The following is a 24,953-nucleotide window of genomic DNA, read 5'->3' as shown; positions in this document are numbered from 1 at the left end:
GGCTCGAATTCACAAACTGTGAGATCATGACCTGAGCCGAAGTGGGAGGCTTAACCAGCTGAGCCACTCAGGCGCCCCACGAATATACTTAAAGCTCTACATTCAGTTAATGGCTAGAACCGGTTACTGAATGGACAGACCAAGGCAGTAGTTGCGGTATGGGCCGCTCGCTCCACCCTGTGGCCGCCTGTGCACATTGCTACTTTGGCTCGTCGTTCGCTTTCCACAACCTGCCAGACCTGGTAAGAGACCTCAAGGCTTCCCCAGAGCCGACAGGGGCAAGAAATGAGCTCTGAGTGGGTCGGCGGCAGCGGCGGCGAACAGGTGGCGGAGAGCACGGAGTCGCGCGTGTCCGATTCGTCCCGGTACCCAGAAGAGCACCCAACTCATGGGCGGTCCCCCAAAGGCCAAGTACTTGTTTGCTCTGGGCTGGTACCTGCAAGAACCGGATTCCCGCCTGGGCCCGGTCGTCAGCGGCAGGAAGTACCGCGGCACACCAGACGGCGGGGGTTGCGGGGCGGCTTCCTGGAACTGAGTAGCTGAAAAATTCCTCCGGGGCCGCGGCGACCCGCCCGCTCACGGACTTGGCGTGGCGCCACCCCGCGGAGAGGAGGACTTGGGAGACCGCGGGAAGGGGCGGGCGTTGACCTGCCCGGAGACCCAAGAATCCAGGTGGCTGGAGCAGATGGCTACCGGGAAGGAGCAGGTGGGGAGCCAATGAATGACCGCCGTTCAGTCAAACACAGATGACTTTCCCAGCAGAGCCAGGAAGGGAGCCTGGGCTGGCAGAACCCACTGGGCGGTGGGCAGTGAGCCCCCAGGTTCTTCAAGGGCTCCTCTGAAATGCATTCGGCAACCACGGGGCTTCACCCAAAGGCCTTTTCTGTCCTGGATCACTAGAGCTTCCAGGACGGAGAACACTGGAGGAGATTGATGCAGCCGGCAGGGAGGAGGGTGGCAGGTGTTGCGGAAGGGAGGGAAGGTGTTCTTTCATCCATCTCAGACTCAGCAGGGACAATACCCAAGGGTCTGCTGGACCTTCCAAGTCTTCCACCCAAGAAGCTCTGGGGCACATCCTATGATCCCCAGGGTTTACAGAGCTAAGTAGGACACCCCAGAGGAGACAGTTATGGAGCAGAGCAGGCAACTAACTGGTTGTGAGGAGGGTGGGTCAGTTGGAGGTCGTTTTTCATCTTCCAGGTTCCATAAGGAAAGCCCTAAACTTATTTGAGCTTCTACAGTTCAGGCCCATTCCAGAACACTCAGAGTGTTCCTAGCTTGAGAGGAATCCCTAAAGTGGACGACTGGTTTGAGGTAAAACAGGAACAGTTGGGCCCATTCTATGTCTTTCCTGGCTGATGTGAGAAACAGAGGCAAAAGAAGAAAATTTCCTTATAACTTACAGTCCATTGGCAAGTCCTTGAGACAGGCAGAGTGACCTTCCTCTAGGAACTCAACTGCCTCTATGTTAATACTTTGCTGAGGGCAAAAGGCAATCTTGGCCTAACATTATCCCACCCTCCAGGATCCTGCAGGTCTACCTTAACATATAAAAATTTCTTCAGAAACTCCCTGTATCTCTGCCCCCGCGCCACCCCCCACCCAGATATATGTTAGCAATCATCCTCAAAGCATATGGCCCCCTGATCTACATCTGAAGGGGCTCATGACTAAGATTTTATTGAAAGTAATAAATGGCCTTTTCCTAACCATAGGTCCTGGAATCCTTGCTTCCAAAATTCCTTAAGACTTATGCTATCCCTAGCCCTCTCCCAACTTGAGAGTGTATAATCAGTCACTCTTCACAACCCCAAGCACGGCTTTTTATGCACATGAGTCCTGTCCCTGTGCTTTAATAAAACTATCTTTTGGCACTGAAGATGTCTCAAGAATTCTTTCTTGACCTTTTGCTCTGAACCCCAACACTTCCACATCACTTGCTACCACACTGGGGAGAAACCCTAGAGCCTTCTGGATTTAGGAATCTCCCCAACCTTCATCCCAGAAGTCCAAGGTAGCCAGACCTGCCCGAAAACCAGATGGAATGGAGTCACAGCTGGCAATTGGCTGGAAGGTGTCCAATAGTCCTGAATGCCACCAGGCCAGTTAGACACAGACCCCAGGGACAGTAAGGACGGCACAATAGTGGAAGTAAGGAAGCCAGTTACGAATTTAGGTGGGAGATAATGGTAGTTTGGATTTACAGGGAGCAGTGGAGGTGTTGAGAAGTGGTCACATCTGGAATATATTTTGTAGGAAGTGTCCTCCTCCCCTCCCCCCCCCAGCTTTATGATTGATTAAATGTGGGGAATGTGGGGAAAAAGAGGAGTCAGAAAAACTAGATTTGGGCCTGAGCAATAAACTGATTCCATTAACTGGGAAACAGCAAGTTGTAATAGAGGAGAGAGGAGTAGCAAGAAGCAAAAGTTTTGTATTGGACATATTAATATTCCTGTTTGACATTTAAGTGTAACTTGAAAAACCAATGGAATATGAATGGTGCTCAGAGAACAATCCTGGGATAGAGCTAAAAATTTGAGAATCATCATATATATGTTGTATTTGGAGTCATGGGATTAGAAAAGACAATGTAAGCAGAAAGTACAGATAGAAAAGAGTCTAAGGCTGAACCCTGGGATGTACCAAATCTTAAACATGTAGAAGGCTTGGCAGCAGAGGATATTGACAAGGAATAGCTAATGAGATAAGAGGAAAACAGAGAAGAAAGTGTCTCAAGAAAGAAAGAGTGTTAAACTATGTCAAATTCTCCTAAGACTATTATCGGATTTGGAGTGGGATTGCAATAAATATGTAGATTTGGGGTGTGAGGGTGAGGGAGAGATACTGACATCATTACAATACTGACTTTACCAGGGTGCCTGGGTGGCTCAGCTGGTTAAGCTTCTGACTCGGTTTTGGCTCAGGTCATGATCTCACAGTTCTTGAGTTCAAGCCCCAAGTCGGGCTCTATGCTGACAGCTTGGAGCCTAGAGCCTGGAGCCTGCTTCGGATTCTGTGTCTCCCTCTCTCTTCCCCTCCCCCAATCAGAGAGAGAGTCTCTCTCTCTCTCTCTCTCTCTCTCTCTCTCTCTCTCTCTCTCTGTCAAAAATAAATAAACATTAAAAAATTAAAAAAAAAAAAAAAAAGAAGAAGAAATTGTGGACAGGGAGCATGTGTTAAAGGGAGAGTTTCCCAGACCTAAGTGAGTTAATGGAGACAGAAAATCTCTAAGGAAGGCCAATCGGTCTATACATTCCAGAGAAATAAGCTCCCCAAATGTGGTTCTGAGAATATCCTCTTGAGGAAGCTGTGGCATAATCTCCAGTGAAACAGCTCTGGGGTCTGGCTGTGACTGAAGACCATTTCTTCTGAAAGGGCAAGAAATGGCTTTATTGGCAATGGGTTTATAGGTTCCATATTTATTTTAGAAAATAATCATTTCCTAACTTGAATTCAATCACATCTTGACATTTCACAGGCTTTGGGCCTGATAAGCTAGAATTCAAATCTTAACCCTGCAAGGTTAGTTCCTTGAACTGCAATTTCTTATCCCAATTACGTTTCATTCCACTGTGAAATCTATATTGTGGCCTCATAGTATCTAACTTTTATGGGTTAACTTTATTTACCAAATACTTTTTTTTTTATTTGCTTTGTACAGGTTATTTCACTTAATAGTATCTGTTTCCGTCACTGCCTCATAATACTAGCAGCTGGCTTTTCATTTTTTTCCATTATCTTGATCAATTTGCATAAATATTGTCTCTTCCCTCAGGGTCTGGTAAAACTCTCTGGACCTGGAGTTGTTTTTAAGAGTACATCATTGCCCCTCTTTTCTGTTTCTCCTACAGCTATTTTTATTCAGTCATTCTACCTTTCTTAGGGCAACTTTGATCACTTGTATTAAAAATCTAATATTTTGTCTGCATCTGCAAATATATGTATCAAAATACACATACCACTTAGAATATCTTCTGCATCCAATGTTGCTGACATATTGGTGTACTTTTTCTCTTTCAATGTTAAATTATCAAAGGGTTAATCCTTTAATTTTCCTTCAAAGAACCAGATTTTGGTTTTTTGATGAATCCTATTTTGGGGAGTGAGGAAGTATGGTTGATTCGATTCATTTCTGCTACTTAAAAATTTTTTTTTAATGTTTTTTTCTGTTTTTGAGAGAGAGAGAAAAACAGAGCATGAGTGGGAGAGGGGCAGACTCAGAATCTGAAACAGGCTCCAGGTTCTGAGCTGTCATCACACAGCCTGACACAGGACTCAAACTCAGGAACAACAAGACCACACCAGGCTGAAGTCAGATGCTCAACCAACTGAGCCACCCAGGTGCCCCTGCTCGTTTCTGCTTTGAGCCTAACTTATTCCCCTACTCAACTTTTGTTGTCCCTTTATTAGCTTTTAAGGTAAAATCTTGCTTTGTTATTTCTAATAGTGCTCCTTTTCTCATAAATGCATTTTAAAGCTCTGAATTTTCCTCTGTCCTCTTCTTATAGGTTTTAATATAGTGTGCTCTCTTTGTTATTATAATTGGATGCTAAAAATTATATCATTTTTATTTTTATATTCTCCTTAGCCCATGTGCTTTTCCCAAAAGTATAGATCAAGGAGAATATTTTTAGTTATATCTTTGCAAATGATTAGTGTATGTGTCCCCTATGGTTTCAACTTTTTCAACACTCATTAAAGTTATGTCTTCTCACATGTGGTCAGTTTTTATCAGTATTTATGTGGCTTCAAAATGTACATTTTCTACTTTGGGTACAAGATGGGGTGGGTGTAAGTATAGCTCTGACTAATTGTGTTAACCATGTTCTTCAAATCCTCTATATCCTCAACAAGTTTTAGCCCACTTGATATGCCAATTCTGGAGACTGCTTTTTCCCACTATAAATGATTTGCATATATTAGTCCAAAGATTTATCTGTTATGCCCCTTTCCCGCCTAAATACACCCCCTGGTCATGATACCATGAAAGACATTTATTTTCCTCAGAAAATAAAAAGTTTTCTTACCTTTTTTCTCTAGGCCAAGAATTGAAATTCAAATGTTACCTTGGTTAACTTTCCTGCTAATCCCACAACTGTGTTCTCTACACATACTTGCTGTTTCTGAAAAAAAGATACTCACTTAAGAATAATTTCTATTGCCCAGCCCCTTGATAGTAATGTGAAGAAAATTATGAACAAGATAATTCAAACACTTAAAAGATATCAGAGGAGGGGTGCCTGGGTGGCTTAGTCGGTTCAGTGTCCAACTTCAGCTCAGGTCATGATCTCGCAGCCCGTGAGTTCTAGCCCCACGTTGGGCTCTGTGCTGACAGCTCGGAGCCTGGAGCCTGCTTCAGATTCTGTCTCTCCCTCTCTGTCTCTCTGCGCCTTCTCTGCTCACGCTCTGTCTCTGTCTCAAAAATAAATAAACATTAAAAAAAATTAGAATTCCACCAGCTAGAAACTAAGACTTACACAATGCTCAAACATCATTGCCTTCAACAAAACAAAAATGAAGCGGATGTCTTTAGGTATAGTCTGTTCTCCTGAATGTTAAAAACCTGGATGTCAAAAGAGCGATATGGATTTCTCCCATAATCACCTTCTGGTAGTTTATGATTACTGCACTTGATCATGTGAAGTAACAGGGATAATTTGCTCCTTATTTTACTTCATTTCACTAATTTGCATTCTCCATTTTTTGCCATAAGATTCCTTCTTCTGGAGGCCTGGGACTGTTCAAGTCCCAAGATAATCTCCAACTCTCTCCATCTCTCTCTCAAAATACTCAACCAATCCCAAGCCACTACCTCTTTACTACCTTGAGACAGTGGGCCAGCATCTAAGTTTGGTCCTCAAAAGTCAAGTACTGGAGAACTGCTTCAGCCCTATTAGTTCCCTCCTCTGCTCTCTGTTTCTGGCTTTGGCCATCTAAGCAAAGTTCCTTGGATTGGTTGATACTGAGATTCTCTCTAGATTCTTGTACCTCATTTTAGTACAATCATCTGAAATAAATCACCTATTACATAATGTGTTGTTGGCCAAAGAAAAGAAACCTTGAGATCTCAGAACTATCATCTGCCTTGTTCACTATTTCTTGGACTGTAGTTAAATAGGACAGTCTTCCATGGCACCTGGGTAGCTCTGTAGGTTGAGTGTCTGACTCTTGATTTCAGTTCAGGTCATGATCCCAGGGTCATTGGATCCCAGGAACCCCCGTGGCTGGCTTCTCACTGGGCATGGAGCCTGCTTAAGATTCTCTCTCTCCCTCTGCCCCTCCCCACTCATGCTCTCTCTCTAAAATAAAAATAAGAAAGTCTTCCTTATATTCTTGGGAAAACTTTGGTTCCTGAATAGGTGGCAAAAACAAGAGTTTCATCTTGAAAATACTGAGAGGAAAAATGTGAAATACTTTAAACAAGCAGAAATGATCAACTCCTAAGTCATCAACCTGGTTCCACAAGCTCATTTTAAAATTTCTAACTTAAACTTTTCCTGGGGCGCCTGGGTGACTCAGTTGGTTGAGCGCCCAGCTTTGGCTCAGGTAATGATCTTGTGGTTCGGGAGTTCAAGCCCCGCATTGGTCTCTGTGCTGACAGCCCGGAGCCTGGAGCCTGCTTCAGATTCTGTGTCTCCCTCTCTCTGCCCCTCATCCCCTCAAAACTAAATAAAAACATTAAAAAAATTTCCCAAATATTTGCAATTCTCCTTTCTGTTATAAGGTGTGTCCTTCTCTGTGCTACCCAATAGTGTACCCTACATCATTTTTATTCACTTGGCTTACTCCTGTGTTAAATTCTCAAAATCCAGAGGTTTCAACTCAGAAATCAGAAATAGCAAGGGAGTATTTAATGAAAGTATTCCTGATTCCTAATGAAAGTATTTTTCCTGAGAGCATTGATGGGAGGTATTGTAAACATCATCTGATTTAAAAAAAAAAAAGATATTTGTCAGATAATTTAGGTCTTTATAGAGCACTAGTAACAAACACTATAAATAAGGTCTTTTGTTTTCTAATGCATGCTTTTTTTTTTTTCCTATCAGGACACAGCAGACACTTGAAGGTTCTACAGAATCAAAGGCCCAACAAGTAAATTGTTGAATTGCCTTCTTGGGTAATGGTTTAGAACTCCTAGAAAAAGGAGTTCTTGGGGCTCCTGGGTGGCTCAGTTGGTTAAGTATCCAACTCTTGGTTTTGGCTAAGGTCATGATCTCACTGCTTGGGATTCTCTCCCTCTCTCTCAAAATAAAGAAGTAAACTTAAAAAAAAAAAAAAAGAAAGAAAGAAAGAAAAAGAAGTTCTTATTGCTCCAATGCAAGATCCTTAGGGAAGGGACTCTCAAATCCCTAGGAATCTCTTAAAGCAGTGCTTGTTAGGAAGGGAAATGTGCTTTGGGGGTACAATGGTACTTATGCAGGAAGTGCCTTCCTACCCATACTCACAGTGAGGGAAACACTGATCAAATATTCACCATGTTCCAGCCCCCCTACTAAGTGCATACAATACATAATCTCATTCAGTCTTCATGACAAGCCTAGAAGGCAGGTTCCATTATTTTTCTCATTTCCCAGAGGAAGAAGTTGAGGTTCAGAGGAGGAAAGAAACTTTCCCAAGGTCATATAGTTCTTGGGAGGAGGGGGGGGACTGGGACTCACTGCTAATGCTCATCACTACAGGAAGCTGCCTTTTCAGCTAGTATCTTTGACTTTATTATAATCAGTTTGCTGTAAGGGGTCCATGGCTAGAGACAAGAGAGTGGACTGTGACAGGATTCCTGATACAGAGCTCCTAAAACTCTTGTAATTTTCTGGGTAATAAGGGTGTCAAGAACATCTTTTCTTGTATCTGGTCTTTGACCCGGGTTCTTGACACAGAGCTCCTAAATCTCTTGGCATTTCCTAGGTAATGGGGAGTGTCTTTTGTCTCATGAGATGGTTTTTGGTGGGCTCCTAGGTAGCTTCAGGATGGAGGCTGGTCACCAGAAAGGCTAAACTTTGATTAGAAGCTTGGAACGTTTAGCCTCCCCCACCCCCCATTCTCGAGGGGAGGAAGGTGTGGAGATTGAGCTGATGATCCCATCGTGTCTACTTGATAAAGCCTCCGTAAAAATCCCTAAACTGTAGGGTTCAGAAACCACATTTCAAGAGAGTGGACACCACAATTCCACAGGGACAGACACTCTAGCACTCGGGACCCTTCTAGATCTTGCCCTGTCTTCATCTGGCTGATCATCTGTATCCTTTCCTAGATCCCTTACAATAAACTGGTAAATATGTTTCCCCGAGTTCTGAGACTCATTGCAACAACTTATCAAATGTGATGAGGGGGTGGTGGGAACGCCTGATTTGTAACCAAAACTGACAGAAGTGTGAGTAACCTGGGAACCCACTACTGTGATTGGTGTCTGAAGTGGGGGGCAGCCTTATGGGACTGAGCCCATAATCTGTGGTATCTGTGCTAAATCCAGGTAGAATTGCTTGGTGTGGAAAACCCACACATTTGGGGGCCAGAAGTATTGAGAGTAGAGGAAATGGAAGTTTTCTTCCACCCTCTTACTGCTTCTGAACTAGTATAGGTTAGTATAAATATCCAACAATTTACACTGGGAAACTTCTAAACTGCTTTGTGGACCATGGTTGTTAACAACCTCCCCTAGACCTTCACTCTGTGTTGTGCTGTTCCCGATTCAGAGAGCAAAAGATTTCAAACTCAGTCATTTTTTGTTACATCCAAGGCTGGGAGCTCTGCCATCCCTTTCAACCCTTCTCTCTCATCAATCCGCTCATCCCATAAATATTTACTGAGCACCCACTATATTCCAGATACAGTTCTAAGTGATGGGGATAGGGAAAGAAAGAAAAAGACCTACCTTCGTAGGACTTACTCTAGGAAGGTAAGAGGAGAGTCAGACAATGGGTCAGAGCACAGCCTAAATTACTGTAACAAATCTTTAAAAAACAAAAACAAAAACAAAAACAGTGGCTTAAAGAAGATACAGGTTCATCTCTCACGTCATAGTCCAGAGCTAGTAGCGTAGTTCAGTCATCCTTATCACAAGATTTCTGTTTCAGGGTCCAAGGTGGTTGTCACAGTGCCTGCCGTCATCTTTGCAACCAAGCCAGAGGAGAGGGAAAAAAGGTAAGGGCGGCACACACCTATTCCTTCTTAGGGCACAAACTTGAAATAATATAGAACAGGAGTGCCCGTTCACCCCTCATTGGCCCAGAACTTTGTCTTATGGACAAACCTAGATACAAGAGAAGCTGGTAAGTTAACCTTTAACTGAGAAGCCATGCACTCAGAAAGCACGGAGTTACAGTAAGCAGGTAAGAATAGTTTTTATGAAGGGAGCACCTGGGTGGCTCAGTTGGTTGAGCATCTGACTTTGGCTCAGGTCATGGCCTTGCAGTCTGTGAGTTTGAGCCACACGTCGGGCTTACTGCTGTCAGCCTGTCAGCACACAGCCTGTTTTAGATCCTCTGTCCTCCTCTCTCTTACCCCCCTCCCCTGCTTGTGCTCTCCCAAAATATAAATATTTTAAAAAGCAAAGAACAGTTTTTATGAGTAGTAGACTCTGATTCAGTAATAAACAAACACATTATTCAGATGATACATGGAGGAAAATTAAGCAAGGTAGGGGAATAAAGAGTATTATGAAGTCGGAGGAGGAGGTGGGCTTATCTTACAGAAGCTCGTCAAGGAAGTCCTCACTGGTAAGACGGTAAGGGACCCTTTGAGAAGAAACCCAAAAGACATGAGGAAGCCAGTCGCCTAAGTATCTGGGGGGACAGCCTTCCCAGAAGAGGAAATGGCAAGTGAAGGGCCCGGAGATAGGCCGCCTGGGTGTATTCAAGTAAGAACAGAGAGACCAGGGAGTGCAGTGGAGCAAACAAAAGGCAGAGCAGGAAGACATGGTAGGTGGGCCATCATAAGGATGCCACCTTCACTCCGAAGCCATGGTTGGTGCAGGGGGTGGTGGGGAGGGTGGTAGGGGGTGGTGTTCGGATGGGGAGGAGAGCGTGGGAGTAACAGGATCTGACTCACGTTTCAAGAAGTTTACACCGGCTGTTTTGTGGAAAACAGAGAGGGTAGATGGCAAAAGCAAGGAGACTAGGCAGAAGGCCGTTGCAACCACCCTGGGCACCTGGGGAGGTGGTGGTGGCTTAGGGCATGGGGCAGTGGCACAAGTGTCAAGGTGTGGTTGGAGACTTGACACATTTTTGAGTTAACGATATTTTCTGATAAATCATGGGTGATTGAGAAAAGGTTTGTTATTCACTCACCCTATTATCATCACCCCCAGAAAGAGAAAATTAATCTCACAGGGAACAAGAAAGTCAAATTTCTCTCAAGCCACACTGTGGTGAGCAAAGCTTCAGCAGATTTGAAGGGTTAGGAGCCAAGAACAATGTGACTTGAAAGGTTTTGTAAGCAGGAGGAGAAGCCAGAACTTTTCAATATAAGGACATAAAATAGTCTGTGAAAATAAAAAAAAAAATTTAAGAGATACATTAAAGGTGAAAGGAAAATGTTACAACCTGGATGAGAGGTGCACAATTAATGACCTCTAGTCACAGAATATAGAATGATGGAGAATTTCATCTACCAAAATCAGACGATTAATTGAAAGAGGTTGCAGTGAAAATTGAATAAAGCTGAAACTTAAAAAAAATTCCCAGAGGATACTTAATATATTCGTTGCAAACAATATTCCAGCTGAACCTCATGTACTTGGGAAGGAGGGCACCTATAGAGCCCCATCACCTACACAGGTGATGGAAATGATCCTCATGGACCTTTCCTGAGCCCTCTAGCCAGATGCAACCTATCATTCTCCTTAATTGAGAACATTTCCTTCTTCCCCCTCTTTTGGGAAAAACACATTTTGCCTTGAATTATAATTATCTGTATACTGATAAGAAGAGATACTACACTTGATCTTAGCCAAAAGGCCGAGAAGCGATATATAATTATCTGTATACTAGTGTAATTCCCTCTAGCAGATGTATTTACATCTTGTTACCCATCTCACTGCTTTGCTGATATGTTCGATATGGAGATTTGATCACACACGAAAAGAAAACACGACCCTGCTTTTACTTTTCAGAAGTTTGTTGATGTTGACAGTACGGGCTCTAGGATATTTTACCAAGTTTTCTATTTTTGCCAAATCATATAGTGGCTCAACAATAGTTATGAAATGTGGAAACAATCTTCAATAATACCTAGTAATTCCCCAGTCTTGTTCCTTCCTTGCTAAAGATTGACATTCTTTGGAGATGTCTGGCTGGCTCAGAAGAGCATGAGACTCTTGATCTCGTGAGTTTGAGCCCCACGTGGGGTGTAAAGGTTAAAAAAAAAAAAAAAGATTGACATCCTTTGATAACTCCCACTTTATGCCCCCCAAATAGATCTTAATTCCCATCTGTTGCCCTGTGCTTAAATTATAGTCATCCAAATTTAAATATGTTGACTCTTAGATCACTTTTAGGAAATGCATCGTTTTAAAATGAGATATTTGTCTAAAAATCATGGCAAGGTTAAATTGTCATCTTTTAAGTTTATATAGATACCACAATCCATTCACCAATCCTTAAAATGATGACTAACCAATCTTTTTTTTTTTTTTTTTAACATTTATTTTTGAGAGAGAGACAGAGTGGAGTTGGGGCAGAGAAAGAGGGAGACACAGAATCTGAAGCAGGCTCCAGGCTCTGAGCTGTCAGCACAGAGCCTGACGCGGGCTCGAACTCATGAACCGTGAGATCATGACCTGAGCTGAAGTCAGACACTGAACCTGAGCCATCCAGATTCCCCATGACAAGCCAAGCTTAATGACATTTGACCCGACCCAGACCGAGACTATTTCTACATTTGCAATGCTCACTGGATCTGATATGTAAAGCTCCTTATCTTTAAAAAAAAAAAAATTTTTTTTTTTTACATTTATTCATTTTTGAGAAACAGAGTGAGACAACGCATGAGCCGGGGAGGGGCAGAGAGAAGGAGACACAGAATCCGAAGCAGGCTCCAGGCTCTGAGCAAGCGGTCAGCACAGAGCCTGATGTGGGGCTCAAACCCACAAACTGCGAGATCATGACCTGAGCCGAAGTAGGACGCTCAACCAACTGAGCCACCCAGGCACCCCAAAGCTCCTTATCTTAAGACCACAAACTTTTTTCATCTTCTGGAATGCATCTCCCTCCTCACCCTTGTTTACAAGACTGGAAATGCAACATCTAAACTAGGCTGAAAAAGCTCCAGTCTAATCCTGTCCTTTTGGCTACGTAGATACATTGGATGAAGGGGAGCTATCAAGCGCAGTACTCTATCTGCCCCTCTTAGGAGTTTTTAATCTCCAATTGTTGTTTTAACTGGGTCAGTAATTATTATAAAAGTGTTTCAGGTTATAGGAGCAAGAAACATTAGGAAAAAGTAGAAGAAAAAACCTTATTGGAGTACATGAACTTACCACCTTCAGATCCATTTTCTGGTGTTCTGTGGCCTAAGCAATCAGTCAACAAATGTTCATCAAGATGCTATTTTATAATGGGCACTGGAACAGCTTTTGTCAGAGATCCCAAGAAGGATTTTTTAAAGAAAGTAGACCCTGTCTTCTAATAGAAGACAAACACAAGAAAATGTAAAAACAACGAAAAAGAAAGTAAGGAACAGGGCTCCACAGTTCACAAAGTTACAGTTAATTGCAAATTCATTGTTCAAGGAATAAAGCCTTAAGCACTGAAAGGAGAAAGACTTTCTGTGAGCTATAATGGGATGGAAAAGCTTCAAGGAGTGAGATTTGAGGAAGATTTTAAAGAACTGTGGAAAACCTGGGTGGTTCAGTTAGTTAAACGTCTGACTTCAGCTCAGGTCATGATCTTGCGTTCCGTGGGTTCGAGCCCCACGTCGGGTTCTGTGCTGACAGCTCAGAGCCTGGAACCTGCTTCCGATTCTGTGTCTCCCTGTGTATGAGCGGGGACTCACACACACACTCTCTCAAAAATATTTTTAAAAATTAAAAAGTTTAAAGAACTGCCAGGTTGACAGGCTTTGAGTAGTCGAGAGGGCAACGGAGTACCACAGTTTAGAAGGACCACATAACAAAAGCACAAAGAGGACCTTAAGAGGCACTATAGGACAGTGTGTACAGCATTTGGGCTATGCTAGAAAGCTGAGGAAAATGAACAGCTGAAGAAGGAAAGTTTGGGGCAGATGGCAGAAAGCCTTTAGTTTCAGGATAAGGAGTTGGGGCTTAATCCTTTAGTCCTGAGTGACTCATGATAGCTTCTGATCAGGTGAGCCAACTGATAATGCTTTAACAACTTCAAAAGACCATGAAAAACATGGTCACTAGTCCTCTGGGACTTCAGGATCCTAGGGGAGGAGACCAGATAGGGTCTCTGATGGTTTGAGTAGAAGGCACACCACCCTGGCCTTTTCATTTAACTTTTCCTACCATAAGATGTGCTGCATAATGATTTCCTTTCTTTCACTGGGAAATTATAATTCTCAGTGAGTCATTCCTCTCGCCAGGGAAAATGACTCAGAAAATCTTCATTTCCCAGTGAAAGAAAGAAATCCTATATAGCCCATTTTATGTAACTTTAATTGGATGTAAATTTGAACTCTTACATTATAAAATTCATTTTAAGTGCAAACTTGTCAATTCCTTAAAGTTTATCAATAATGGCCTAATTTCAAATCTTGACAAATGAATCTGAAACTAAGATTTTTCCCTTTAACTTAGGGTAGGTTTTACTGGGCAAACATTCACCAGCCTGGCCAGATTGGCCCGGTTATGCAAGTTTTGAACTAAGGGATCTTTAGAAAGCCATTTTATATGCTAACTGTGGCCATTTGCACATCATGCATTTTTTTTTTTAAATAAATGCACCTGAGAACACCAAAAACCACTTCCCCAAGTTCCCACCTCCAACCTATCAGGAAATTCAAGGAGAGGCACCTGGGAGGGCTTAGTAAGCAGCAAAGTGGCTTTTATAGCTAGGAAATTGTTACAGAAGACAAGGTCCTTGCCCTGGAGAAGATCGTTTTCCTGTGGAGGAGTGTAAGCAACCACAGCAAATCTGTGTTCTTCTCAGCTTTCACCAAGAGCAAGAACATGCGCTAGGTGGTGGGGCTGAGGGAAGGTTTGACCCAAATGAGAATTAAATCCTGATGGAAGGGAAGTCTGGGAGCTTGGTCTACCAAACACCACAGGAGGACTGAGGTTACAGGCCAGGCGAAGTCTTGGCTGTAGGCACAGTCCTGTACATTAGGTTAGGTTTCCCGGCATCCCTGGCCCTTACCCACTAAATGCATTAGCATTCCTCCCAAGAGAGGATTTGTCTGTAGGTATTACAAAATATCCCATATCCCACAGGATGGGGGCAAAAATCTGTACCTGATTGAGGTATGGGGCTAGAAGGAAACGAGGGGAGGATTGCTAGATCAGAACTACAAAGGGCAACAGACTAAAGCAGACTTTATTGGAAACCATTTGTGACAAACGCCTAGAAGCGTTTGTTACAGATTGGAACTAAGAAACAGTGGGACCAGAGAGCTATCTGTATACTAAGGAAAACAAACGTCAGCTGGCCTAAGTTTCGTGTTGACATACAGCGTTAATAAAGTAGAACAGCACCCCACCGCCAGAAATCAAAAAAACCCAGAACTGCATCAACTTTGCTTACTGTTACCTGTACCTCAGTTTCCTCTAGAAGTAGGCAGAGACCATTTTTGAGGACGAGTTTTGTTACCAGGAAGAGTCGTGCCACTAGGGGGACACCACCGCACTATAGGAGATTCCAGGTCTTAACCAGGGCAAGCTTGATCAGTCGTAACCTGACCCCATGCCCAAATATTTGAGACCACAAGCCCACCCAACCTAAAAGCCACCCAAGCGTTTAACAAGTGTGGACAGCCGCTTCCTGTGACAAGTTAAGTGGCTCTGAAAAGAGCCGTTGGGGTAAAAGTAGCTGTTCTGTTGCGTCCTTTGCACGCCCTTACTTTGAGCTGGTGTATTTGGTGACAGCCTTGGTGCCCTCGGACACGGCGTGCTTGGCCAGTTCGCCGGGCAGCAGCAGACGCACGGCCGTCTGGATCTCCCGGGACGTGATGGTCGAGCGCTTGTTGTAATGCGCCAGGCGAGAGGCTTCACCGGCGATGCGCTCGAAGATGTCGTTGACGAACGAGTTCATGATGCCCATGGCCTTGGACGAGATGCCGGTGTCCGGGTGAACCTGTTTCAACACCTTATACACATAGACGGAATAGCTCTCCTTACGACTACGCTTGCGCTTCTTGCCGTCCTTCTTCTGCACTTTCGTAACAGCCTTCTTAGAGCCCTTCTTGGGAGCGGGAGCCGACTTCGCTGGATCAGGCATTTTTGCTAGAAGAAACGCCACACAGCCGAAACGATCCGGACTACATTCAAGCGGCTTCGTTACGCGCTACTTATAGAGCCCGTATGCAAATGAAGGCTCGCATAGGACTGCATTTTTATTGGTTAATTTCCAACAAGGTCGTCATACAGGGGGTGGAGTCTATGCAAATAATAGCTTCTGCTAGCGCTTCCTTAATGGCTATCAGAGCAAACGTCTTCTTAGCCAATTGAAATGTTCCGTTTCAGACCAACCAATAAGTTACGTAAAAGTATAGTTCACCTGTTTGGGGTGTTTGGGGATGGTTATTACTTTTCAGTTGTACTTGCATACGGAAAAGATCCGAAGTGCCCGTTTCTATTTTTGCATCACTTTACTTACTACACTGTGGAAGTTTGTTTTGCCTTTGGGTTTCGGAGCAGTAACAAACATCTCAAAAAAAAAAAAAAAACCCAACCCATCAGGAATTTCCCTCAAATTCCTATTCGTGTTTGCGCTGCCTGTCTTATGCAATAGGGTATTAGATATTAGATCCATACAACTCAAGACACATAAGCCAGGAAAAAGGCTCCCATTTGCAAACCAGGACTTACATCCAGCTTAGTCTTAACCGTAAAATCTAGTTGAAAACCCAAATCCCCAACCCGGCAGTTATCACAAACCCACACGACCTCCCTCCCGCTTCGTTTCTATATCCAGATTCGTGCTAACGCTTTGTACGAGTAGCGTGTTAACGTTACAAACGACTAGTAGAGCAGAGTCCACCCCCTTGCAAGTTTTTCCTCAAACTAGTAAGGCTGACGCTGTAGACTGTAACTCAACATATGTAAAAGCTTAGGCAAAAGCGATCTAAGCCCGCTTCAGCTGTTCCTCTAGTGCCTGTCAGCCGACCAAAGTTCAGACGTTGTGATCTTCCTACCCACCATGTGCGAGTTTCCCCTCATCCGTCTACCCAGAGCACCAGTGCACAACAGTACACCCCACGCCAGGTGAGATAGGCGACACAGCTACTCCTCGTGAAAACATGGGTGGCTCTGAAAAGAGCCGTTAGGTGGTCCACTTAAAAGCACAGGCCTTAAGCCCGCTCCCCGCGGATACGGCGAGCCAGCTGGATGTCCTTGGGCATGATGGTGACGCGCTTGGCGTGAATGGCGCACAGGTTCGTGTCCTCGAACAGCCCCACCAGGTAGGCCTCACTCGCCTCCTGCAGCGCCATCACGGCCGAGCTCTGGAAGCGCAGGTCCGTCTTGAAGTCCTGCGCGATCTCGCGCACCAGCCGCTGGAACGGCAGCTTGCGGATCAGCAGCTCGGTGGACTTCTGGTAGCGCCGGATCTCCCGCAGGGCCACGGTGCCCGGCCGGTAGCGGTGCGGCTTCTTCACGCCGCCCGTGGCGGGCGCGCTCTTGCGGGCCGCCTTGGTGGCCAGCTGCTTCCGCGGGGCCTTGCCGCCGGTCGACTTGCGGGCGGTCTGCTTTGTACGGGCCATGATGCCTTACTGGCTTTATTCAAGAAGTACTAGGCAGTCATATTTATAGACATAGCCTCCTCTTGATTGGACCAGAACGGTTAAGAACTTCCAGACTTGTGATCTCATTGGCTAGATTTCAATCCTTTTTTTTACTTGGGTAGATTATAATGCTAATCTCTTTCCCTTATTACTTCATCTTTCCGTACTTTTCTGTAATTTTATCGGTCACAGATTTTTTTTTTTTAGGCCTTTCCTTTAAATTGATGTCACTTTTGTAAGAGCAGTTTTGAAAGTGTTTTTGCAAGCTTGGGATTCAGGTTCCTTCGAAATAAAAGCGTGCCTTCCCATGAGCTAGGTTTCAGTCTACATTTCTAGCTGAGTTACTGTAACTCCAATACCACAGCTAACATTTTGCGCCTCACCCTCTGCTAAGCGCGTTAGTTGCATTACAGTATGACTGGAACTCAACAAAACAATATGCAGTTGAAAGAACCAAACACTGAATTTACCTTTACCCAACTTCGGAACTACGCCGAAGCCCTGTGCTGATCACCACCGACTTGCAGTGTAGAGCCTTGAGCCTTCCCCCTTTCTTTAACCTTTTCACCTTGGAACGCGCCTCCCTCCCCTCAATGGCCAATTAGGTCCAAGAGACGAAACGCGTCTAAATCAGGGAATATAAGACGAGAAACGTTATTTTCTCCTTTATAATGGTGAATAGTTTCTAAATAGGCAATTTGCTGGTCGGTCAGATTAAAAGCTAAAATAAAGTTTCAAAGTAAACAAATTACTTGTTGATTACGGAGTTACTAACATATTTTCTTCAATTAAGTAGTTTCGTCTAAAAGTTTCACCTGAAAGTTTCATCTTTTTTATTCTCTATAGAGAAATCGAAGATCCTCTGCTTTTCAGTTGTTTCATATGCTTTGTAGCATTGCTTGGAAAACTGCATGTCATGAAACAAGTGATGTAAGGTTACCAATGCTTAAATTGGTGAATACTTAACATAAAAATTTTAATCGTATGTTTATTCTATTGAAAAAGCCTTGCATCCAAACCTTTAGTAACTCACACCTGTGAACAAAATCAAGCCCAAGAAGCTTAAAACTTACTTTATGGTGTCAATATGAATTACCATCTTCCTGCTAGGGGCAAGTGATTTTGAGGCGATTTCCTGAACACTAAATAACTTAGAAACTTTGTATTTACAAGAGTTCCCATCAGCAGCACAATCTGCTCTAGGGAGACCTAAGATGTCTTGCAAAAGTGTTAACTGATGTGAACAACTGTTACCCCTTCCTGTGGCCAGTTTGTGATAATGACTAACACAGAGAGAGCACTACTTGGTATTTAAAAATTCTTCTGCATACACTGCTTCATTTAATCCCAACTCTGTGGAGATGTTACTTTCCTCATTTTACAGATAAGGAAACTGAGTCTCAGAGAAATTATGGCTTGTCCTGGACAAGTAACAAGGCCTGCATAATATTCTAAAGGAAAAGAATGGAATTATAGTGGATTTCCAGTTTCATCAGCCTTGGGGTACATTTTAAAGCAATGAAGAATTTTCCCATCATGCAATCAAATGGCTCAATGTTTCTCAAACTTCTCCACTGAACTATTCCCATCAGAAGAGGAAACTACCAAGGGGGGGGGGCGGGGGGGGGAGTCTTGGATGACAGCCCAAAACAGCCTACACAAGTGTCAACATTTCTTTGCAGTGTTCTTTTTCAATCTATGTACTCTTGGCCCTGGTGTTCATTTAAATAAGAAAAAGATTCTCAAGCTGTTGTTAGGGAGGAAAAACTTTGCCCTACCCCTGAAGGTTTTTTGGCTGGTCTAAGAATTAAATTGACATGAGACAGATTAACAGGAGAAAACTATAGAAGAATATGAGGCCCCCCAGGCAGTTCAGGCTTATGTGCCATCGATAGCTAACAAAGGGGTTGAGGTCTGGGACTGCAAACAGAAGGAAGACAATTACAAGATGAACATGAGTAAAAGTTTGGTAAACAAATGTTTGCTGGGCCAGATAGAAACAATGGAGCATAGAAAGGGATTTTAACAACTAGACTTTGCTAAGTTCCTCCCTGTCTGTCACACCTAGTTCGTATTATACAGTAGTTCTCTATGGTGATAGCTCCCCTCCTAGAGCAGGTCCTCTATCTAAATTCTCTTATGCAATTAGGAGGGAGGCAAAAAGAAAAACTTCTTGAGTCTTCTGCTTCTTAAAAATAATCGGCCTAAAATAATCCACATACCAAAGAAACATATTTGGAGGTAGCAAAATTTTGCTCCCCTACAATGTATATTCATATAGAATCCAATAGTCATGGGGTGTATTTTCTCTTTATAATATAGAGAATCAGAAAATTCCAAACCTCTTCCTCTGGCGTTTCTCAGAATAGAACAATCTGTTATTTACAGATGCCAAAGGCAGACCACTCCAAGATGGGCCACTTTGGCATGAAGATTATTTCAAGTTAAAAAGTGATCAAAACCCAGCAGATTCAGGAAAAACGGTTTACCTGAAAAGCATTTCTTTAAAACAATTTTTTTTTTAAATTTAAAAAATGCTTAGTTTTGAGAGGGAGAAGGAGAGGTGGCAGAGGGTGGGGGGGCAGGGGGGCAGGGCAGAGAGAGAGAAAGAGAGAGAACCCCAAGCAGGCTCTCCCTGACGTGGGGCTCAAACTCACAGACCCTGAGATCATGACCTGAGCTGAAGTCTAGAGGCTTAACTGCCTGAGCCACGCAGATGCCCCTGAGAATTTAGATGGAAGGCCTGTTTCAGGATGAGAGCTACCATCATAGATGGTCTGCGTGACTTCCCTGTACATACCAAATTAAATTTTATTTTCTCTGTTAATCTGTCTCATGTCAGAGTAGAAGGTAGGTCTGGGTAGAAGGACCTTGCAGGGGTGATTGCTGTGAGTGTTCTCAACACACTATCAGAAGTAAATTGACGAGCCAGAAGAACCCGTGCTTGGGGAGATGGGGATTCTTTTTCTCCTACTGATATCTCTGAAGTTTCTTTCACTAGAAATAATGAGAATCTGCAGTTTCCAGATTGAGCCCTGAAGTTTCATTATGTAGTACTGAGAGAGGGGAAATAGCATAAGAAGCCTAAAATTTGCCACAGGAAATAAACATGTAAAAGAAAAATGTAACGTTTTGTGTGTGCGTGTGTTTGTTTTTAGTACAATAGTAATGGACTAAATTAAAATACACATTCCTGGGGTGTCTGGGTGGCTCAGTCAGTTAAGTGTCCAACTTCGGCTCAGGTCATGATCTCACTGTTCCTGAGTTCCAGACTCGCATCGGGCTCTGTGCTCACAGCTCAGAGCCTGGAACCCGCTTCTGATTCTGTGTCTCCCTCTCTCTCTGCCCCTCCCCTGCTTGAGCTCTGTTTCTCTCGCAAAAATAAAGAAACATTAAAAAAAATTTTTAACTACATGTTCTGGGAAGACAGTTTGTGTTTAGTCTTTGATTACAAGTACCCCCACGGGTTCAAATACCCCCAAGATGAAACTGAATCTTTGGTTTGTGGGTTGGGTAGCCCATGTGCCTGATTTCCTTTCATCTTTTTAACAATTTTTTATTTTATTTTATTTATTTAATTTGAAAGCAAGCACAAGTGGGGGAGGGGCAGAGAGAGAGGGGGACAGAGGATCCAAAGCAGGCTCTGTGCTGACAGGCTGACAGCAGAGAGCTCAAACTCACAAACCGCCAGATCACCACCTGAGCAGAAGTTAGACACTCAACTGACTGAGCCACCCAGGCGCCCCTGATTTTTAGTTTTTAATTTTAAGTCCAGTGTACTTAACATACAATGTTATATTAGCTTCAGGTACACAATATAGTGATTCAACAATTCCATATATTACTCAGTGCTTATCAAGACAAATGTACTCAATCCCTCTCACCTATCACCCACCCCTCACCCACCTCCTCTCTGGAAACCAACAGTATGTTCTGATTTCCAGGAAATAGGTAGGGGTCTGTTTTTGGTTTGTCTCTTTTTTTTTCTCTTTGTACATCTTTTTTTAAAGTTTATTCTGAGAGAGAGTGAGTGGTGTGTGTGTGCTCGCGTGTGCATGAGAGCAGGCAAGGGGCAGAGAGAGAGAGGGAGAGGGAGAATCACAAGCAGGCCCCACACCAGCAGCGTGGAGCCTGGTTTGAGGCTCAAACCCATGAACAGTGAGATCATGACCTGAGCTGAAACCAAGAGTCGGCGCTTACCCAACTGAGCCACCCAGGTGCCCCTCTTTGTACGTTTGCTTGTTTTTTAAATTCCACATATGAGTGAAATGATTTTCTTTCATCTTAAGAGGTCAGTAGCCCTGGACCAAATTCAAAAGCCACGGGATTTTGAGCTTCTTTCCTTATCCCATTCTGAGATAAACTCATTCCTTCAACATCTTGCTCATTGGATAAAAACTACCCCCACCCTTTTTTGGGGCTCCTGGGTGGCTCAGTCGGTTGAGCATCTGACTTTTTGCCTCAGGTCATGATCTCATTGTCCATGAGTTGAGCCCCTCGTCGGGCACTGTGCTGACAGCTTGGAGCCTGGAGCCTGGAGCCTGGAGCCTGGAGCCTGCTTCCGATTCTGTGTCTCCCTCTCTCTCTGCCCCTCCCCGCTCATACTCTGTCTCTATCTCAAAAATATATAAACATTTTTTAAAAATTAAAAAAAATAATAAACATGAAAAAAAAAGTCACTTCCCCTTTTTACCTTAATACTACTGCTTATACTATACAGTGAAGGGTAGCATAGGGGAGGAAAAAGTTTTCCTTAGTCCTCTTAGGGTCCCTGGCTGAGTCTGAAAGTCAAACCAACAAATACAGAATAACAGGAGAAGAGCACACAGTTTTATTTAACGTAGGTTTTATGTGACACAGGAAACTACATAAGGAAATGAAGACCCAAAGAAACAGACCTGAATATTTTTATGCTAGGTGTGATGAACTGTGGGCACTCATGTAGAAATACAGTAGGTTACAGAGTGTGAGATAAGTTTAATACACCAGGGGAAGCAGCAAGGCCTGTTTGTTAAGATTCTTCTGTATGTCCCTTTGTCTTTAGAGATAAAGATGCTCCTTTCTTCCTTATCTATCCCTCTAATCATATAGAGAAGACACAAGAGGCTTTTATGACCTGTTTTAGGGAAGAAGGCTTTGGGGAAGGGTCAGAGTGACCTTCCTGCTTATGTCCTTTTCTCAAAATTTCTCTGACTTAAAATATTCAATATTAATGTGCCATGTTTTGGGGCAGCATGTCCCGAACCCCATCAGCGACAGAATATGCCACCCCTAAATTATGTCACTTTGGCATAAGGATTATTTTGAGCTGAAGGCACTTGAAAAACAGCAGGTGCGAGAAGTCCTCTGACCTCCATTTCCTTCCTGAAAACAGGAGATTCCCCCCCCCCCCGCCCCCCGCCCCCAGGGATGAGGTCTTCCATACACCAGGAGGAAAACAACATTGTTTTCACCAAGGACAGGGAGTTGAAGCCAAGAGAAATCTGCACAAACAAACCTTGTTAAACTAACTCTGATCTTCCTCGTTCTTTTTCCTCCATGAACTGCCCTAGCCAAAGCGCTTTCACCTTGTGACATTTTCATGATTTACTACTCTCTGTCCAATTCAATATACAAGCAGTCAACTCTAACTGCTTCTTTGGATCTTCATTTCCTCATGAGAGCTCCCATGTCAAGTAAAACTTACAGTAAATATGTTTGTATGCTTTTCTCCTGTTAATCTGTCTTCCGTCAATCATCAGGCCCAGCCAAAAACTCTAAGAGGGAAGAGGTAAATTTTGCCTCCTCTACAGCAGATTTCAGTTTGAAGCGGTTAAGAAGATACCATTAGTTTCTGCCATATATTTCCCAGTCACTGTCCCACAACTTACTGTCTGTAGCCCAAGCCCCTCTGTCTGGTCATATTCCCAGATTTTATTGTTCCTTGTTTTTAGAAGCATGTATAACCTTCTGGGCCTCACAGCCTTTTTGGGTCTTCATTTTCCTTCTGAAGACTCCTGTGTACACATAAAAATATTAAAATCTGTATGCTTCTTTTTTCCTTTTCGGTCAGTCTTACATGAGCTTAATTCCTAGTCCAGCCACAGACTCTAAGAGGGAGAAGGAAGTTTATACCATGTCTGGTTTTTCCAATGCAACACATCCCAATGGAATGCAGTAGACTCAAGGAATGTTCACAGTATTCTAAAGCTATACAGATGAAAAGTATTTTTATTCCATTAACCAGTCTCATGAGATTTAAGCTACATAGTGCAAGAATTTTAAAGGTTATATTTATTTTCAACAGAAATGACTTGTTTTGTTTTTATTAAAAAAAACTTTTTTAATGTTTTATTTTATGTTTGAGAGAAAGAGCACCAGCAAGGGAGGGGCAGAGAGAGGTAGATACAGAATCCGAAGCAGGCTCCAGGCTCTGAGATGTCAGCACAGAGCCTGATGTCGGGCTCAAACTCACGAACTATGCACGGGATCATGACCTGAGCCGAAGTCGGACGGTTAACCCACTGAGCCACCCAAGCGCCCCTGTTTTGTTTCTTTTTAATGTTCAGGCTGCAGATGTTAGCATGATGCTATCCTTGATTTATGGGGAAAATTAGAATTGAATGCTCACAACTCAACTAATATACAGCCTGTCTGTAAAAAAATAAAGAAAAAAGGCTATTTTAAAAATGTATCTTCTTTCTCAACATTCCTTTCATTTTTGTAACCAACATCTATTGTGAATCCCAGGGTGTTGGTTTAGACAAGCGATGCCTGGTGAACCCATTCAATGAGCAGAGAACAAGGTGTATGGCTGGGGAAGAAGGAGAATGAATTCTCGCAGTCCCCATTAGAGTCACACCTTTGAGCTTTGAAGTTTAATCATTTTGAGATTTCTGAGTTTAAAATGACTAAAGAACAACCAGGAGGATCTATATGCCTTGGGCCTAGAAGTCTGATAAAGATACAGGATTCATTAGCATATAGAAGGTAGATGGAGCCAGAAGAGAGATAAAAAGGGGCATATATATAAGATTTCCTAAGATAAGGGCGCCTGGGTGGCTCAGTCATCTTGGCTCAGGTCATGATCTCCAGATTGATGAGATGGAATACCCCTTCCAGCTCTGTGCTGACAATGCTAAGCCCGTTTGGGATTCTCCCTCTCCCTCTCTGCCCATGCACCGCTGGCGCTTGCGCACTCCCTCTCTCAAAATAAACTGAAAAAAATAAACATTTCTTAAGATAATAAACATCCTTTAGAAAAAAAAAAAGACAATTCTTTCTGATGCAGAAACCACATCTTCTGATAGATTCTCCAAAAGAAGGCCCTGGTAAAGTAATGAACATGCCTTCAGTAAAGGACCCCTGTCAATTTCATAGGGCAGTTTCTGGTAAGGACTTTCAAAAAGGAGATTTCCCCTTGAGAAAACCAATTCAGCCAACTTTGCTGGCTCCTCAAGGGGGACACAGTTGGGTCACTGATTTCTGGCTGAAAGCAAGGGTTGATTTCAGACGATCTGTGGAAACGGAGTCTTCTTTCTGTATATATTGCTTCTTTCGCCAGAGCTTTGAATGACTGCGTTGCACTCACTGACTTCCTTGAGAAGGCTTGCAAGTATTCTAAGACCAATTCTCCTAGGATCTGACCTGGGTGAGGTGAAATTCCATGCCCCATATCAACAAAACAGACTAGACTCCGAAATTACGGCGATCTCCCTCCTCCCCCCTCCACATACAACCCAGGAGCGGCTGCTCTTGACATCACCTTCCAGGTGCGCCAAATGATCGGAACTGCTTTTGTTGCTGTTTTATGTAACCATGCCTCACAAGCCTGTGACCCTCTAGTCGGGATTAGACCAGGCGCTGGCGCCGTCTTCTCCTTCCCGTCTCTGGACTCCATTTGGTCTTTCTCTGGTCTTCTCACGCCAGAAAGACCTTTCCCCTTAGCCTAAATTTTACGCCCTGGGGGAATCCACAAACGGAGGGAGAAGCGAAAACGGCTGCGGCATCTGGACGCCTCACGTTGGATGGATGTGTGTTCTCCCAAGGACTATGACCGGGAGATTTTTTTTTAAACTAAG

The 24,953-nt window shown here is 43.5% G+C and overlaps 2 protein-coding genes and 1 non-coding gene across 3 annotated transcripts; all 3 read right to left on the bottom strand.

Annotated features, from left to right (window-relative positions):
• Positions 1 to 10,773: 10,773 nt before the first annotated feature.
• Positions 10,774 to 10,967, bottom strand: LOC121021106 (U2 spliceosomal RNA). Its single transcript, XR_005786430.1, has one exon. It is a non-coding gene; the product is annotated as a U2 spliceosomal RNA (small nuclear RNA).
• Positions 10,968 to 14,471: 3,504 nt separating this feature from the next.
• Positions 14,472 to 16,411, bottom strand: LOC121020970 (histone H2B type 2-F). The gene has a single exon (XM_040461067.1). It carries the CDS (start codon positions 15,387 to 15,389, stop codon positions 15,009 to 15,011), a length of 381 nt encoding a protein of 126 aa, XP_040317001.1. The 5' UTR covers positions 15,390 to 16,411; the 3' UTR covers positions 14,472 to 15,008.
• LOC121020969 (histone H3) lies at positions 15,487 to 16,875 on the bottom strand. Its single transcript, XM_040461066.1, has one exon. The coding sequence runs from the start codon at positions 16,870 to 16,872 to the stop codon at positions 16,462 to 16,464; it is 411 nt and encodes a 136-aa protein (XP_040317000.1). The 5' UTR covers positions 16,873 to 16,875; the 3' UTR covers positions 15,487 to 16,461.
• Between the last annotated feature and the right edge of the window lie 8,078 nt (positions 16,876 to 24,953).

The sequence above is a fragment of the Herpailurus yagouaroundi genome, unplaced genomic scaffold, assembly GCF_014898765.1.
Source record: "Herpailurus yagouaroundi ecotype Mexico unplaced genomic scaffold, PumYag 254, whole genome shotgun sequence".
Lineage (NCBI taxonomy): Eukaryota > Metazoa > Chordata > Mammalia > Carnivora > Felidae > Herpailurus > Herpailurus yagouaroundi.
This window is presented reverse-complemented; position numbering and strand designations above follow the sequence as displayed.